The sequence below is a fragment of the Giraffa tippelskirchi genome, chromosome 10 (assembly GCF_054371585.1).
Source record: "Giraffa tippelskirchi isolate mGirTip1 chromosome 10, T2T-mGirTip1v1.2.pri, whole genome shotgun sequence".
Taxonomy (NCBI): Eukaryota; Metazoa; Chordata; class Mammalia; order Artiodactyla; family Giraffidae; genus Giraffa; species Giraffa tippelskirchi.
This window is the reverse complement of record NC_137284.1, coordinates 149067141-149084324: the sequence shown is the minus strand read 5'-3', so window position 1 is coordinate 149084324 and position 17184 is coordinate 149067141. Positions and strand designations below refer to the sequence as shown.

At 51.1% G+C, this 17184-nt stretch overlaps 2 protein-coding genes and 1 gene segment (V, D, J or C); 1 reads left to right on the top strand and 2 right to left on the bottom strand.

Moving 5' to 3' along the window:
* Positions 1 to 17184, bottom strand: part of LOC145523662 (T cell receptor beta constant 2-like) — a 121624-nt gene that overhangs the window by 12812 nt on the left and 91628 nt on the right.
* The window catches only part of LOC145523947 (M1-specific T cell receptor beta chain-like), a 33670-nt gene that overhangs the window by 2630 nt on the left and 13856 nt on the right, over positions 1 to 17184 (bottom strand). The window contains exons 3-8 of the mRNA XM_081535191.1: positions 13426 to 13470; positions 8287 to 8676; positions 7592 to 7609; positions 7339 to 7445; positions 7003 to 7011; positions 3234 to 3456 (exon numbers count right to left, since the gene is read on the bottom strand). Coding sequence (XP_081391317.1) covers positions 3234 to 3456; positions 7003 to 7011; positions 7339 to 7445; positions 7592 to 7609; positions 8287 to 8676; positions 13426 to 13470 — 792 coding nt within the window. The remainder of the gene's footprint in view (positions 1 to 3233; positions 3457 to 7002; positions 7012 to 7338; positions 7446 to 7591; positions 7610 to 8286; positions 8677 to 13425; positions 13471 to 17184) is intronic.
* Positions 976 to 5221, top strand: LOC145523684 (uncharacterized). Its single transcript, XM_081534425.1, has 2 exons — positions 976 to 1302; positions 2733 to 5221. The coding sequence occupies exons 1-2, from the start codon at positions 1296 to 1298 to the stop codon at positions 3119 to 3121; spliced, it is 396 nt and encodes a 131-aa protein (XP_081390551.1). The 5' UTR covers positions 976 to 1295; the 3' UTR covers positions 3122 to 5221.

Sequence of the window (17184 nt, the reverse complement as noted above, 5' to 3'; positions counted from 1 at the left end):
GGTGTACTCATCGGAATGGGAGGTTTTCTTTCTTTCCAGTGCTTCAGCAGGTCAACCTAGCCATTCCTCTGCCTCCAGATACCCCTGACTTGACTCAGCTCAGAGAAATCGCTGTCTCCCCTTGTTTCAAATTCAGGCATCTTCAACTTTCTTTGCCCCTTGGATTCCACATGTTCTACTTTTCCCTACCAGCTAGCTTCCTAAATATGCATCTGAGGTCATCAGAGCAACTTTCACTCCCAGTTGTCTTGATCCAGCTATGCCTCTGGTGTGTGGCATCCTGGAGGGCCCCAGGTGAAGGCATTCCAGTTAAATCCCCTGCGGACTTCTCATCTGACTGTCTTATTGCTTCTGGACCCTCTAAACCTTGATTTTATCTTGTTCTTTGCTTTGTATTGATTTGTTTTTGTTTGTTTCTGAGCAATTCTGTTAAAAGGCAGACATCTCATTCTAAAGAGATATAGTTTAGCCTAGAAGATTAAAAAAAAAGTTCTGACACTTGCTATTTCCATGGATGTGACTTAACTTCAGGGCTGGCTTCATGGGGGTGTGAACTGTGTAGTCACACAGGACCCCACACTTAGAAGGCCCACCTGCTTGATATAATGTGCTGGTGTCACCACTGTGAAATTCTGAATAATTTTTTTAACAAAAGTCTTAGGTGTTCATTTTAAGGTAGCCCTGGGCTTCTCTGGTGGCTCATTCAGTAAAGAATCTGCCTGCAAGGCAGGAGATCTGGGTTCTATCCCTTGATCGGGGAGACCCCCTGGAGAAGGAAACAGCAACCCACTCCAGTCTTCTTGCCTGGAGAATTCCATGGACCGAGGAGCCTGATGGGCTATAGTTCATGGGGTTGCAAAGAGTCAGACATGGCTAAGCAACTAACACTTCACTTTCTGCCTTCCGTCAGGCTGGTGGCCCTGTGCAGCACTTCCCACCTTGTGACTGTTCCTCTGTCCTGAGGGCTTTACTGGCAGACCAGAACTGAAATGGAACTGAAATGGAACTCTCCTGACTCCTCTCTGTTGCACTGGCTCCATCAGGCTTTCTGCTCTCGGCCTGGTTCTTCACTCTCCTGCAAAGTCCCTGCCTCTGGGGTTCTACCAGCCCTCTAGGGGCATTACAGAATTGACTCCTCTGACCTCCTCACCCAGCAAACACTCAGAACTTACTGGAAAAATTACAGACGCGTTTTTGAGCCATGTGCTGAAAAACATCCCTGTGATGTTGATGTGTTGGGCAGAAGGAAGCAGGACTTTCCTTACACATTGAAGCACTGACTGCATGGCCCCACGATGAGGGGTAAGTCATTTCCCCTCCCTGTTTGTGAGTCCCTGTGGGGTGTAGGTGGGCTCGCCCATGTGGGTGCACCTGTGTGTGTGTCCTGGTGAGCTTTGGTGGTGTGTGCTTGGATGTGGGCTGGATGAGCCTCAGACAGAACTCTGAAGTTCATCTGTCCTGTTCCCAGCTCACTTCTTACACATAGCCAGCCCTCCTCCCCATGCTAATCCTGCCTCTCCATTGTCACTGGGTTCCCCTGCTGCCCCAGTGACCACCTAGGGGAGGGCCAGGGGGGAGACCACTGAATTACAACAGGTCTGCTAGATTCTCTAAGATACTCCCCACGCAGCCACTCCTGTAATCCTCAGAGCAGTGTTAGCAGTAGGTCTTGATGATTTTCAATCCAAGGGAAGGTTCCCACAGATTCACTTGCCCTAGGTCATCAGATCATTAAAGGACCAGGGCTTGGGACCCAGGTGTACCTGTTCTGAGGTCTCCTGCTCTTCCCCACCCTGGCTGATCACAGGAACCCAGCTGTCACTGGGAACAAACACTTCGAACTGAGCCCCACTGGCTCCAACCTAACCAGTCTAACTACAGACACGCTTGCTGTTATCATACCATCCAGTAAACACACCAGTATTGAGGGGTCGTTCCCCTCTGGAAGCTCAGTGCTTCTATCACCAGGTGACATTGAAGATCTCTTTCCAGTGCAAAGATCCCCTTGGGAATGTTCCTGGCCTCAGAAGTAAAACTATGTCTATTTGAATGCATTTCCTGCTACCATCTGGCTATTTAACCTAGAAGACCTGATGTGAGGAGGGGAATTTTAGGCTGGGGTGGTGGTGAGGGGGTTCCATATGATGAGTAAATGCCACCAGTGGCCCAGGTTCCCACCCAGCCTGCCTGTGCTGTACACACAGCCTGGCCGGCAGGGGTCTGGACTTAAGAAGAGAGGAAGAGGTTCGAAACCTAAATTTAAATCCAAACTTCCAAACAGTAAATCAACAAACCCCACCTGTTTGGATTCTTTCCCTCACTGCCTCGTGTTTATCTGTCTCTTTCAAGTCTCTTTTCCACTTTCTTCCATCATCCTTTTCCTCCTTGGCCATTCAGTGGAAGCCTGCATTTCCTCCTGCCTGAGCCAGCTCTGCAGGGGGCCCACCCTCCTGGGCTCATTCCTGCCGGTTCCTGCCCCCCACCGCAGCTCATTTTCCCCTTTGCAGCTGCTACACCCACTTCTACCCTTCCCTCAGTCCAGATCACTCTCCTCAGTCTTTTTCTCCAATCAAGCAGCTCTCAGAGTCCTAATAAATTCTGTTTTTCGCCATGGCTCACCGGGTCCCTAATATCTCAGAGGAAAAAAACAAAAAAGACCAAAGTCCCCCCTTGCCCTACGTCTCTGTTTCAGGACTATGAGAACCTCAATTCTGGCCCCTCATCCCTTGCAGAGCTGACTCCACAGGTGGACAAAGTGGCCACACGCTCCAGCTCCAGCCCACCCCACCCATCTCTGGGGACAAGAGGCGCCGCGAATAGAAGGCAGGGAGGCGTTCAGATCTCACCTGTGACCGTGAGCCTGGTGCCGGCGCCAAAATACCGCTCACTGGCTCACAGAGTCCCAGACCCGCAAGCAAACCCCTCAGAGCATAGCTGCTCGCCCTCCGGGTCCCAGAGCCCGGCTCCAGCGCACAGAGGGGACAAAGTGCCCGGATCCGACCCGCCCGGACCCCGCCGCCCGCGGCCAGCGCGCGGACACTCACCCACCGCCATCAGCCCGCTGCCGGCGGCGCCGGGGCGCCCCACAAAAAATCGAGGCGCGCCGCCCGCACTCACCTAGCACCAGGAGCCGCGTGCCCGGCCCGAAGTACTGCGTCTCTGAGTCACGGCCCCCCAGCCCCGCGCAAAAACCCGCCGCTCATCCCCCGGGTCCGGGAGGCGTCCCCGCTCACCTAGCACCGACAGCCGGGTGCCCGCGCCGAAGTACTGAGTGCTTTGGCTCACAGCCCAGGGACCCAGGACAAAAACCAGCGCTGCCCTTCCCTGATGCCCCGACTCAGCCCAGGTCCCCACCGACCCTGAGCGCGGCCCCGAAGGGAGATGGGCAGCCGCCCGCCTCTCCGCATCCCGCCCCAGGGAACACTCAGGGACCTCAGCTGCTCTCCTTACCCAGCACTGTCAGCTTGGAACCAGCTCCAAAGGACAGCTGAGCGCAAACTTTGCCTTCTCGGAGGGCAGCCCGGGGAGGCTCCAGCGCCCACTCCCCCAAAGCCAGGGTTTGGGGGGCGAGGACGGTCATCTAGTCTGGGCATTCCACCCTCCCTCCCCCTGGAGAAGCATTCTTACCGAGCACAGCGAGTCTGGTCCCTGGCCCGAAGTGCCGCTCCTCATAGGAGCACAGCGGAAAGGGGCTGCCAAGAATTCCTCCCTCTTCCCCTTCTCCCCTGGAACAGTCTGGGCCACCCTCTTTCTCCTCCCTGGCTTCTATCCTCCTGACCTACCTCCAGAACTAGTGGACAAGTGGTCTGGACATGTGGTCACCCCCAATTTTGCAGAGAATGAGCTTGACTTGGGGATTAACATGGTTGTGAAATTGGAAGAGGCACTAGGGCTGGAGATTTTGCTGGACTGGGAAGTGTTTCAGGCTAGACCCTGCCTCCTACTATTTCTGTGACCTGTAACCTCCCTGGCCTTAGTTTCTCCATCTGAAAATGGGGTAATATCTTCCCCAGGGTACTGTTGTGAGTGCTTAACAAATAACACAATTGCAAGTACTTTGTCCAAGGTCAAGTTTTATGAAGATCCCACTTTAATGACTTGATTCTCCACGTTCCTGGGAAGTTAAGTGTGGAGCAGGGAGAGGCAGAGGTGATCAGAGTCCAGGTCCCTGAGAGACCACAGAGGGACCTGCTCCAGGGACTTCTCCCAGCCACTCCCCCCATCTTAAGCTGGGGGATAGGTTCCTGGTGGGCTGCCTGAGTCTATTTTCTGAGGCAGGGCTTTTTGTAAAAGCACTTCCTCTATCTGAATCATCGTGCCTGCCCCCCCGGTCCCCACAATGTTACACTGTGATACAAAAATGTCCTCTCCTCTGGTGCCCCTCCTCTAACTACTGGGCAGAGGCAGGAAGTGCAGGTGGCAGAGGCTGGTCTGATTGAGTGGGGTGAGAGGAGACAGACTCAGGGTGCATTGAGAGGGGGGAGGGGCTTGGGGAAGGGCAGGGTGCTAGTGGTGGGGGAGGGGGGCAGAGAGGCCCCTCCTGGAACAGATGCCACCCTGAGGAGCTCTCCTATGTCATCAGGGCTCCCTTCTGGGACTCTCTGTGCCCACCTGTGCAGACTGGCATTTATAGTGAGGCGGATGGGAGGACCATCCATAGAGGTGATGTCAGCTCAGGGCGGGAGGACTCACAGCTCTGCACTTGCCCTTGGCTTCCTGGATGGGGCCCGACTCCTCTCCCATCACTAGTGCAGAGATGTTTAGTGCACATCTACTATATGCCAGCCTCATGCTGCGACAAGGATAGAGTCCACTCTCAGAGCGGGAAGCCCCAACCTGCCTTTACAGGCTTATGATTGCCATCTCTGAACCTCACAGCCAGCTGAGAGCAAGGACCTGAGTGCTGAGGGCAAGGTCCCTGACCCTGTACTTTCCTATCCCCTTCATACCTCTGACTCTCATGACCTCTCTCCCACTTGGCTAACTGAGACCAACTCTTCCTGTGAAGAGTCTGCCACCTTCCCAGACTCTCCCCTGATGGTCCCAGTCAGAAACTGAGTGCTAGCCTCCACCTGCATATAGTAACTCACATTGCTTGTATATTAACTGTTTCTATCCGTGAATTATCCCCCAATGAACAGGGAAGATTCTTGAGGACTGTGACTTGGGTATCTTTATTTTCTTAGAGGTTAATAGCAAACATTGCAATGATATGTGCTTAGCAAGTGGTTGGCTATTCGTATGCACATATATACAGAGATATATGTGTGTATGCATGTGGTTGTATATGAGAGACCCATGTTAGAATGCACACATGTGTGGCAATAGAGAAGGCTGTGTGCTGCTTGGCTGGGGGGACACTGTCTGTTTCAGGCAGGCATTAGGGTGATATCTGCTCCTGAATTGGGTCACTGTGGGTGAACTCACTGATTCATTCACTGATTCCAAGATAATTTAATGGATGCATACACTGAACATGGGCTTCCCTCGTGACTCAGACAGTAAAGAATCTGCCTGCAATGCAGGAGACCTGAGTTCCATCCCTGGGTCAGGAAGAGCCCCTGGGAAGGGGAATGGCAACGCACTCCAGTATTCTTGCCTGGAAAATCCCATGGACAGAGGAGCCTGGCAGGAGGCATTCCATGGGGTCGCAAAGACTGAGCGACTCACACACACACACTGAACTAAGGTACTATGCCACATCCCAAGGCTGCTGTAATAAAACACAGCTTTGCCATCATGGAGTGACCTTCAAGTGGGGGTGTCAGACAAGAAAAGGGGTAGTTTCCGTCAAGTGTGGTCAGCGGTAGGAAGGAGGTGGGCCCAGGGCATTGTGGTAGCAAAATGCATGGTGCATTTCATCCAACATCATGGGGATGGTGTAAGAGGCATAGAAGCTTCTTGTAGAGGAAGATATCACTGGTAAATCTTCGAGGGTCAGTAGGAGCTTACATATTTGTCATTCCAGGTAGAGGAGTGCAAGATGACCTGCAAGCCAGTGGCTCAGGGGGTTCAGGGTGACAGGAGTGAGGGTGAGTGCAGACAAAGAGACGGAGGACAACAGTGGAAGCTTTGGGTTAAGTCACCATGGTGACCATGTGACAATAAAGAGCTTTGGAAGGATTTCTAGAAATAGCAAGAGGGCTGATCCTTGGTTTTAGGGAACTTTATTTTCCATCGTCCAAGGACTCCTCAGGGGACATTTTCACATCTACTTAATTCACTTGAGTGAAATCTATAACTGGTTTTATAACTTAAGCTAAAAGACACATTTGCTACTGAGAACAGAGACCCAAGTCAGTGACTTTTCTTCTCTCCTGGGAACACTCCTTGGTGGTAAAGGAAGCTGAGTAGTGAGTGCCCTGAGGGAGATAGCATAGGTGACACAAATGATTTTGAGCTTTGTTGGCCATGAGGTCATGACCACTTGGCAGGTAAACACACCTGTGTGGGTCAGCTCTACCTCAGAGCACCTTTGATGAAGTAGGACAGAAAATTCCTAGAGTTAACATCAGTATTTTTCTAGACTGTTCCAGAGTAAGCCTCTCTCTTCACCAGTCACCCCCTTTCCCATGTCCTTAAGTTTCCCTGACAAGGAGGAGCAATGCCAAACACAGACTGGGTCTCTCGTCCCTCCTACCTGAAAGGAGTGCAGGGGACTCTCCTTGAATATCTCTTGTTTGTACCCTGACTGGGATCACATGGGGCTTCAGAGATGGACAGAAGAGGTGAGGAGACACTCATAAGGCAGGGTGAAAACACAACAGGCCATCTTTATTGTTTCAGTAAGTTCAGCCCCGCTAGGGTCTCCCCTGGGTTAGGGAGATTCTGGTCCTGAGTCTTTGGGGCACCCACACATGGGGGTGGATGCTGGGCTGAGTCCAGAGATGAGGGCAGCTCTTCAGAAGTGCTGGGTGGGAAGAAGAAAAGCAGAATTCACATCAGGGCAGTAACAGGCTGGAAGCTCCTGGCTCCACTTCTAAGCTGGCTTCAGGAATCTTTTCTCTTGACCTGAGGAAGAGAAGGTGTGAGGGTTACAAGGAGCCAGGAGTGCTGGGGACCGAGAGGAAGTAGGGTGTCCCACTGACAAGACAAATAGCAGGTCTCCTCCCAACATCCATCCATTGGGTTTTCTGGTGACCCCAGTTTCTCCTTCCCAGCACGGCTCTTCCATTGTGATCACAGAGGTGTACGGGATCTTCTGAGGCATGTGGGTGAACCCCTTCCTCCTCTCTGCCCACCTCTGGTCCTGGTGGGGTCTCTACGTTCCTAGGTCTGTGTTGCTGCATTTCAAGTGTGACCTCCAACCTGCCTGCCCCATCCTGCCCGGCTCCTCACCATGGCCATCAGCACCAGGGCGCTGACCAGCACAGCGTACAGGGTGGCCTTCCCCAGCAGGATCTCATAGAGGAGTGTGGCAGACAGGACGCCTTGCTGATAAGACGCTGTTGACAGGAAGGGAGAGCAGGTAGATTCCTGTGAGCTGGTCATCTGTGGCCTCCTTCCCTCATAGCCCCCACCGGGGTCCATGGGTTCGGCATTCTCTGATTCCAGAGCAAAGATGGGGACATAGGAGGAGAAGGCCACTTACCGGAGCTGACACCGCAGTCTGGAAGAAAAAAGGGGAGGGAAATGGATGAGAGACTGCATCTTCTAAAACAGATTCAAAGCTAAGCCAGCCTTCCTCAGTCCAATAGCTGGCAAGATGCTAAATCTTGGCAACAACCACATGAACGTGGGAGTGCATTCTGCCCCAGTTGAGCCTTCAGATAAGACTCCAGCTTTGGCTGACATCTGATTGTAGCATCTTGAGATAAACGAGCCAGCTAAGCTATGCCCAGATTCCTGATACATTAAAACTAGGCAATAATAAATGTGTGCTATTTTGAGATGCTTAAAACAAAACAAATAAATGAAAAAGACCTACTAAGCTAGCTGTTAGTCAGCACCGACCCCCAGGCTCTGAGCAGCCTCTGATCAGAGTCCTAGCACTGCCTGTACCAATGTGGCCACAGCATCCTCAAAGTCATGGAAGGAGGCAGCCCTGAAGGGGATGGGGACCCACCACTGAGACCCCGAGCTCTGCAGGTGGGCGGGGGGGGGGACCCACCAGCACAGCTGAGTTGGGCTGAGGATCTGGATCTGAGGGAGGAGTTAGCCTGAGGGGGTGCCCTGTCCACCCTCTTGGTGGGCTCCCCCCCCATCCCTTCACTCTGTGTCCAGTCTTCCCGCTCCTCTCCCTGGATCTCTCCTCTGTCGGCTCTGACTCCCTCCAGGCCGGCTCACCTGCTCTGCCCCAGGCCTCGGCGCTGATGTTCTGGGTGATGGGCTTGGCCCTGTCCTTCTTCTCCCACTTGTCCTGGTCCGTGAGCCCGTGGAACTGGACTTGGCAGCGGAAGTGGTTGCGGGGGTTGTGCCAGAAGGCGGCGGTCACTCTCAGCCGGCTGCTCAGACAGTATCTGGAGTTATTCTGCGAGGGGTCCTCCTTGTAGGGCTCAGGGTCCGTGCTGACCCCAGTCGTGACCTGCTTCCTGTTCACCCACCAGGTCAGCTCCACGTGGTCGGGGTAGAAGCCCGTGGCCAGGCACACGAGCGTGGCCTTCTGGGTCCGGGAGATCTCTGCTTCCGAGGGTTCGAACACAGCCACCTTGGGCGGGTGCACCTGGCTCAGATCGTCTGGAAGGACAGGGGTGGGGGCCAGGACCGGCCTGAGAGCTGGCTGGGCGTGGGAGGGGCTGTGTGTGTGTGGATTGAGGGGAGCAAGGAAACGGCCCACAGCATCATCATAAAATTATGCAGCAGGAGGTTCTGTTTGTTTAGGGGTCACTATCCCAATCTTCTCCTCTTAGTCACCCTCAGCTTTGCCCCTTCTTTCTCGGTTACCCCATGGATACACACTGCTGACTGCCTCCTGCCTCTCCCTAAGGTGGCATCATAGCCTGAGTTTCTGGGCTTTGTCTGTAATGTCTTATTCTTGCAGTCATGTAGGATGATCCATGAAGTGAGTATATCTGCTTTCTTCCTAGTTCGAATCTCTCTTTGGTGTATGACTATCTAATTTTCAGACCTGGAAGTAATTATAGGAGAGCTGAATAAGCCTGGATTTTGAGGCAGAAGGTTCCTCCAAACAACATGACCTGGAAACTAGACTGACTGCGTATAATAATTATTTTTCTGTTTTTGCAGGGTGTATGTGTTTACATGTTAGAATGATAACACATATTAATTAGAATTAGCCATTCTTCTCTGGGATTTCCCAGGTGGCTCAGTGGTAAAGAACCTGCCTGCCAATGCAGGAGACATGAGACATGAATTGATCCCTGAGTGGGGAAGATCCCCTGGAGGAGGAAATGGCAACCCACTCCAGGATTCTTGCCTGGAGAGTCTCACGGACAGAGGAGCCTGGCAGGCTACAGTCCATAGGGTTGTCGAGAGTCAGACACGACTGAAGTGACTTAGCACGGGTGCATATTCTTCCCTAGAAAAGATATTTTTCCCAGTACATCTGACATATGCTTTTCTCTATTTTATACTGAACCCACCTTTTGTTTTGATTTTACATGTAACCTGCTTTGTGAAGCCTATGTGCCTTTGGCTATTATCCTATCTGATGTTCCAAACTGACTCCTACACAGGCGCTGGGGTGTGTGGGAGCTTGCCCAGGATGGCTGGAACCCCATGAAAGAAACTGTTCTGAGGTTGAACCCTATCTTATTTCCAGTGTCCAGCAAACCTCCCTGCCAACTTTGGGATCCTAGTTCCAGTCACTCATTGTATTCAAAGCAGCAGGAGCTTTGAGATGAACAAACCCCAAAGTCCAAAGGCCAGTTCATCAGAGGGTTTCAGGCCCTTTCACATGCCTGACAGATGGGAGAGAATTTCTGAAATTGTTGGAAGGCAGGCCCTCGTGTGAGGACGTGGAGGAATAAAGTAAAACCAAAAAGCACATCTACCTTTCAAGCACCCTCCGTGTTGCCAAAATGCACTGAGACTTCTGTTTACCTCTATTCTGGGAGTGAGTTTGTGGAGCAAAAATGTGGCAAATGCAGATGTCTTCACTTTATCCAAGTTCAGGGAATGTTTCTATTGAGAAAATTGAGCCTCGGTTTGGAAAAAGACAGTCTGTGACACAGTGAGGATAAACAGGAACAAAAGGGGTGGCTGCATCCTTTGAGTCCTCTACAAAGGATTTGCACATGATTCGTTGTTGCTGTTCAGTCGTGTCCGACTCTTTGTGACCCCACGGCCTGCAGCACACCAGACTTCCCTGTCCTTCGCTGTCTCCCAGAGTTTGCTCAGACTGATATCCATTGAGTCAGTTAATGATGACATCCAACCATCTCATCCTCTGTCGTCCCCTTCTCCTCATGCTATAAGGATTTAGTCTCTTACAATTTCAGAACTCCAAGAGACCACCATTGTCATCTCTGTTTTATATTTACGTCTCAGAGGGCCTGAGACAGTTTAGGTCACCTTGCAAATTGCACGAGAGCCCCTCTTCCCCCAGAACACATGCATTTTGAATCCCAATGATCTGTACTTTCCAATTTCCATTACACTCCCTGGCACGTGCTCCCATCTGCAGGGCAAAGCCTGCTCCAGCTGACCAGTCTGGTAGGAGGTCGGTGGCCCATTCTTCTGGCCGTGTCTACAGCTCCAGCCCAGACCCACCTCACCCTTGCCCTGCTCCTCCTGCCTGCCTGCTTCCTCCCGAGGGGAGTGATGGTGTGTTAGTGTTTAATCATGAGCCACTGACTCCATTATCTCAGCACAGATCCTGAGGTTTGACACAGCGGTGCCTCCAACCTATTTCTTCTCCTTCTACCTGTCTCTTGCTAAAAGGGTGTAAGTTTCCAGTTGTAACAGCTTGTTCAGACTTACCTCCTCTGACCCCCACCAAGCGCAGTGCTCCCCAAGGACACTCCTGCAAGCTCAAGTGATGCTGTGACCTGGACCTCTATCCTCAGGGCTCAGGAGCCCCCCTCAGACCAGCTCAGTCTCACCAGGCGGCTCCCCCACTGCCTCCTGGTCTCTTAAACCAGCTCAGGATGACACACATGGCTCTTGGAGACTGGTGGAGACAGAGGAAGGATGAAGGACAGACAAAGGACAAGGAAAGCAAGGACAGGGTTCTGAGCTGGAGGGAGGTGCTGGGGGTAGATTTTAACAAAGAAAACAGAGCTATTCGCCAAAAGGGGGTCAACAGTGCAGGATCAGAGTTAGAATGGGGGTGGGAATGGAGAAGATCAGATAAGAAAGGGAAAGCAAAACAGCACACCTGCCAAAACGAGAGCGACAAGAGGAGCCCTGGAGAACGAGAAGAAGAGTGAGACAACGCTGGAGACAAAGCACAGTCCTCGGAGCCCTGGGCCGAGGTGCCGCATCAGACGCAGTGCAGCAAGCTGGAGGTGCTCCCTCGGGAGGGAAAGGTGGGTCTGACCCCCCACGCCCTTGCACCCCACTTCCCGCCTGATACCTATCACAGTGAGCCTGGTGCCGATCCCAAAGTGGAAGGGCGAATTATAGGCCCACAGCTGCAGGTGGCTGTGGCAAAACCCCCGGAAACCTCAGGCAGGGCAAAAGTCTTAGCTCCTCGAGAGCGGGAATGGCCATTTTTTTTTCCTGCCTGGGTTCATGGCGCTGGACCAAGGGGATGCCACTAGGAGAAAGGCCTAAGCACACCTTGGGGAAAGAGGGGAAAGAGGAAGAAACTTAGAAGCAGCCGATCCATGCATGTAAGGAGGAGGAGTGAGCTTAGAAGTGTGAGGAGGCAGCTTGTGGGCGGAAGACTCAGGAGAAACAGAAGCATCAACCAAGCTGCTTCTAAAGCGAGGGCAGGGAGCTTCCCTGGTGATCCAGGGGTTAAGAGGCCACCCACCAATGCAGGGGACACAAGTTTGATCCCTGGTCAGGGAAGACCCCATATGCTGTGGGGCAGCTAAACCCATGTGCCACAACTACTGAGCCCAAATGCCTAGAGCCAGGGCTCCACAAGGAGTGAAGCCACTGCAATGAGAAGACCGCACACCACAACTAGAGAGTAGCCCCTGCTGTCTGCAACTAGAGAAAAGCCCGCATAGCAACAAAGACCCAGCACAGCCACAAATAAATAAAATTAATATCAAAAAAAAAAAATAAAGAGATGGCAGACCCAGCTCCTCGGAAGCCCCATGGGGATCAGAGTTTAGTCGACCCCCTTCCATCAGGGCAGGGAGGAGAGATAGACACTCCAGTCCCAGAGACAGTGACCGTAACTCCCGGGTCCTGCGTCTTACCCAGGATGGCAAGCCGGGTCCCGTGTCCAAAGTGCTGTGCCTGGTTGCTCCACAACACAACGCAGGTGTGGCAAACCCCAGAGTGGCTGGTAATATGGGGCCCTTCTTTCCAGAGACGACCTTCCCCCAAGAACTTCTGGAGGTTCTAGCACCTCCACTCACCCATACCTTCTGCGCCCAGCCTTTTCTCCGCTATGTTCTCAATCCCGGCCTTCTCTAAGGGGAACTTCTAGAACTCCAGCCTCACAACACACCATCCCCAGGGAAGACCTGTACTCACCCAAGACGGAAAGCTTCGTCCCATTGCCGAAATAGAGTCTTTCATTAGTCACACAACCCTAAAGCCTGGTAGGGAAACTCGCCTGCACCTCCCAGTCCTTCCTGCCCCTGTCCACTTGCGGCTCTCCTGTTCCTTTCCTTAGCAGAACTTTAACTCCCGGAGGTGGAGAGGGTTTACAACTGTACAATGTGTGACTTCCCACCCACCTCTCCTGTGTCCATCTCCTTTCTGCATGAGGGAGAAAAATGGCCGGACTGACAGCTCTGGGGCCAGAGGTTCTCCTATCTACTATAGCTTTGATGGGTACCCTCCAAGGAGACAGAAGGTGGACAAGGTGACCCCTTTCTAATTGAGATTACTTGCCTCCTGGTAGGGAAACCAGGCTTAGCAGAGCCCGCCCATGAAATTACAAGAGATGGAGGCTGTCCGCCTCACCAAGACAAGAACTCACCAAGACAGGAATTCAGATCTTTCTGATAAACACACGCTTTAACCTAGGCACCCAAGACGGAGGCTCCATCTGGACTCTGTCCCTGCCTGCAGGTTCCCAGCCCTCCAGTCCTGGCTGGCTTACTTACAACAGCGAGACGTCGTCCCTCCCCACCAAAAGTAGAAATCTCCAAAGCCAAGTCTCCAGGATTCACTTCAAAACCTCCCCTCCTCTGCTGAGCACAACCGGGATTCGGGGAGAGGTTGGGGCGTTCAAGGATCTCTTCCCTCCCAAAGACACCAGCCCCCTTCAAACTCTCTGCATAGCCTTCCAGAGCTTTCCAGGGCCCCAGAACCCGGGAGCTGGGTCATCCCTTTCCTCCGACGTTCCCCAGGAGAGAGTCCTCCCTTATGGTACCCACATGGAGACCCCAGCCTTACCTACAACCGTCAGCTTGGTCCCTGGGCCGAAGTGATAGTCATAACACATCAGAACACAGCCACCCTACAACGCACACCTGGGACCCGCCTTCCCCTCCGAGGGGCCAGGAAAGACCGGGACTGTGTCTTACCTACCACTGTGAGCCTGGTGCCTTTTCCAAAGAAAACCTCAGTGTTCACACAGTGAAGCGGAGCAAGGAGGAAAGCAACTTGAGGTGTGCAGACGGACAGGGTCTGGGTTGGTGTCTGGTGGACTCTGGGACTAGGAGTCCTCTCCTGTGCTTTATGGATATTGCACGAAAGAATATTTTTGACTCTTGAATCTTGGGGCCAGAGGGCATGGGCAGAGTCCATCCATAGGGCCCCGCGCCCCTGTTTTGATTCTTCCTGAGGGTTCGTCACAGGGATGTGGGCCTGGGGAGGCGGGCAGGGTCCCAGATACCCATGAGCATCCATGGAGGAGGTGCTGGCATAGTGCTGACTTCTTGTTTCATAGAGCGAGTCATCTCCCATGCACCTTCCCATTGACCTTGCCCTGAGCAGGGAGCGGATAGTGGGGGAGTGGGGTAAAGGGTCTCCCTGAGTCCTTCATCCATGAGGCCACAGAGGCATCTTCTTACATTTGGCCTTTCTGCCTGGAAGCTTCAGCTCTGATCCAGACCTGTCCTGCTCCATGGTTTTGGCTTGACAGGTAAATGGTGGGGGGAAGGGGGAGGCCTTCCGACCCAGACCACCCTTGGGCCGGTGACCCAGGAGAAGAGCGAAAGACGATGGGCACTGGGACAGGCAGAAAGGTTTTTGTAAAGGATTCCCATAGGGTTGAATCACCGTGGCCCCCCTGTCCCCACAACGTTACAGCTTTATACAAAAACGGCCCCTCCCATGGGCCCGCCCCTCGGAGAGGGAGTCTGGGAGGAACTGAGAGGGGCAGAGAGCTGCCGCTCTGAGGACATTGGAGGGTGAGGAGATGACATCAGCACTCCGGGTGCGTGGTGTGGGGCGGTGGGTGGGGGGTACGGACGAGGCCAGGGGCTCCCTCCTCACCTCGTGCCCTTTCTTCAGGACCTTCTCGGATCCTCGGAGCTGTGTGTCTTTGTGTTAGGGCTGATTTCCCCAGTATCTGCCCCTCTGCAGGCTCTCGTCATAGTAGCAGCCCCTTTTATCCCTGGCCCTGACGCCAGGCACCCAGAGATCACACCTTTCATCTGAGAATGGGGTCCCTCAGGACCCAGACTCTGCCCCTTCGGCCCAACTCTGAACCTCCAGGGTAGTCCAGAGAACAGGCCACAGAGGTAAAGCTTTACCAGGGGTAAAGTCATAGCTGAGAGCTGTATTTCGTTTCTTTTTTTGCATTCACTATAAAATCATTTTTTTTTTAATTGGAGGATAATTGCTTGACAGTGTTGTGTTAATTTCTGCTGTACAGCAATGTGAATCAGCTATAGCTCAGCTCAGTGCTCTGTGATGACCTTGAGGGTGCGATGGGGGTGGTGGGGGAGCTGTATTTCTAACCAGTGTGAGGTGAGGGGGGAACCACATGTGTCGTCAGCTGCCTCACTTCTCATCACGGACTTTAGACATCAGGGTTCAGTAAAGGGCTTGCGGGGAAACAGAGGCGGAAAACTGGGTGAATACAGCCTCAGGAACGTTTAAATACAATTGCGTGGTCATGTGATCATAATCAAGGTCTTCTCCCCCTTTTCCCTAAAGGGCAGAAACATTTTAAACTTTTGCCAGATACTCGATTTTCCCTGCACAAGATGACCTTGAAATTGAAACTCCAGTTGAGTGGTCTCGATCTCATTTCACTAGGTGGCGCTTCCTTTTGTGGCCTTTCAGACTATGACTCAATGTCTAGAAGCAAAAAAGACAAACTTGACCACATAATGATAACACACTTGCAGGGGGAAAATACTTAGAATTAAAGATAAATGACAATATGGGGAAAGCATTAGCAATTCTCATCATGAGGGCTGATCTCATGATGATGAACTAGAAATCAATAAGAAAATAATTCAGCAGTTCAATAAAAATGAGAAAGTTCAGAAGAAAAAATCCAAATAGTGCTTAACCGTAGGGGGAAAAAAAATCTTGCAATGATAAATACAAAGTAAAATGGCATTGAAATGTCAGTTTTCACCAATTTGATGACGTGAATAGTGGATCAGCGGGCTTCTCAGGTGGCACTAGTGGTAAAAGAACCCTCCTGCCAATCAGGAAACAGAGATGCGGGTTGGATCCCTGGGTCAGGAAGATCCCCTGGGGAGGGTATGCCAACTCACTCCAGTATTCTTGCCTGGAGAATCCCAACGGCAGAGGAGCCGCGCGGGCCTATAGTCTATAGCGTCTCAAGAAGTTGGACATGACTGAAGCAACTTAGCACGCTCCGACATGCTAAATAATACAATTCTTAATGGGAGAAATTTGTAACTATCTATAAATATTATGACACGACTTAGTGACTAATACCACCACCACCATAAATAATACAAGTGTTCTTACTTTTTCACCCAGAAATTTCACCTTTGGGAGTTTATCCTGTAGTTACTTTTGCATTCAAATGAAAACAAGTGTGTGAAATATTTGCATTATTTGGAATAGCAAATGATTGGGAAAAACTCAAGTACCCATCAGTAAAGGATTGGGTAAATAAATTGTGACACATTCACAAAATAGAATATTATTCAATACTAAAAACGAATGAAAATGCTTTATACTGCTAAGGAAAACTTTCTAAGATATACTGTTAACTGGATTAAAAACAAGCAGTAGAATAAGGTTTCTATATGCCACCTTTGTCTAACAAAGGAGGAAAATAAAAATTATACTTCTGTTTGTTTGGTGCTACATGAAGAAATACTGGAAATTTACAAAAAAGATGGGTAAAAGTGATTACCTGTTAAGAATAAATGGAAGAGACAGAAGCAGAGTGTAAGTAAAATTGACATTTCTCAGTGTCAACTTTGTAGTGTTGATTTTTGAGCCATAGATAGCTATTTTAAATGGATAATAGAGCTATTATCTATTTTATGTTAAAGTAAAAAAATAAAATTTGAAAAGAAAAACAACAGAATACTACTTTAAGTGATATTTTGAAATCTACCACTGTACAAAAAATATTTGTTTCATTTACAAAGTAATTTTTTTCAAAGAAGAACAGTTTATATAAGGAGCTGTTTCATGGTACTGAATTTGCTGAATGAGTCTCCAGTCACCTAGGAGCCTGGTGAAAAACACATATTTCTGAGTAATCCCCAGGATGTTCAGAGTTCCAAGGCTCTAGGTTTGTTAATTTGCATTTAAATAAACAATTAGGCACAAAATTGTCCTGGGTATTTACACTTCAGTAATTTACTCCCTAAGTTAGAATTTCCTTTTGACCTGGGGACTCTCACGCCAACTTAAACCTACAAAGAATACCACCCTGTCTTCGTTTCACAACCACCGTTTGTTCTCATGGGGATTGTCTTAACTTTATCACACTGTTCGTAGCTCAAGTGCCCAGGAAGCCTTTTGCTTGGTGAAAGGAGTTTAGACCGGTCAGGCACGTGCCACATGAGGCCTTTCTTCATCTTCGACAGCAGGGGGCAGCCTTTCCTCATTTTTTTGTTCGACTTAACCGGCCGCACTCAGCGTGGCCACTTGAGGGGGCAAAAAGAATGTCATAGTGCTCAGGGGACCCAAGGGAAAGCTTGCCGGTTACCTGTGTGCCTTTCTCAAGGTGGGTGTTGGGATGTAGGGAGGAGACTAGCAAATAAT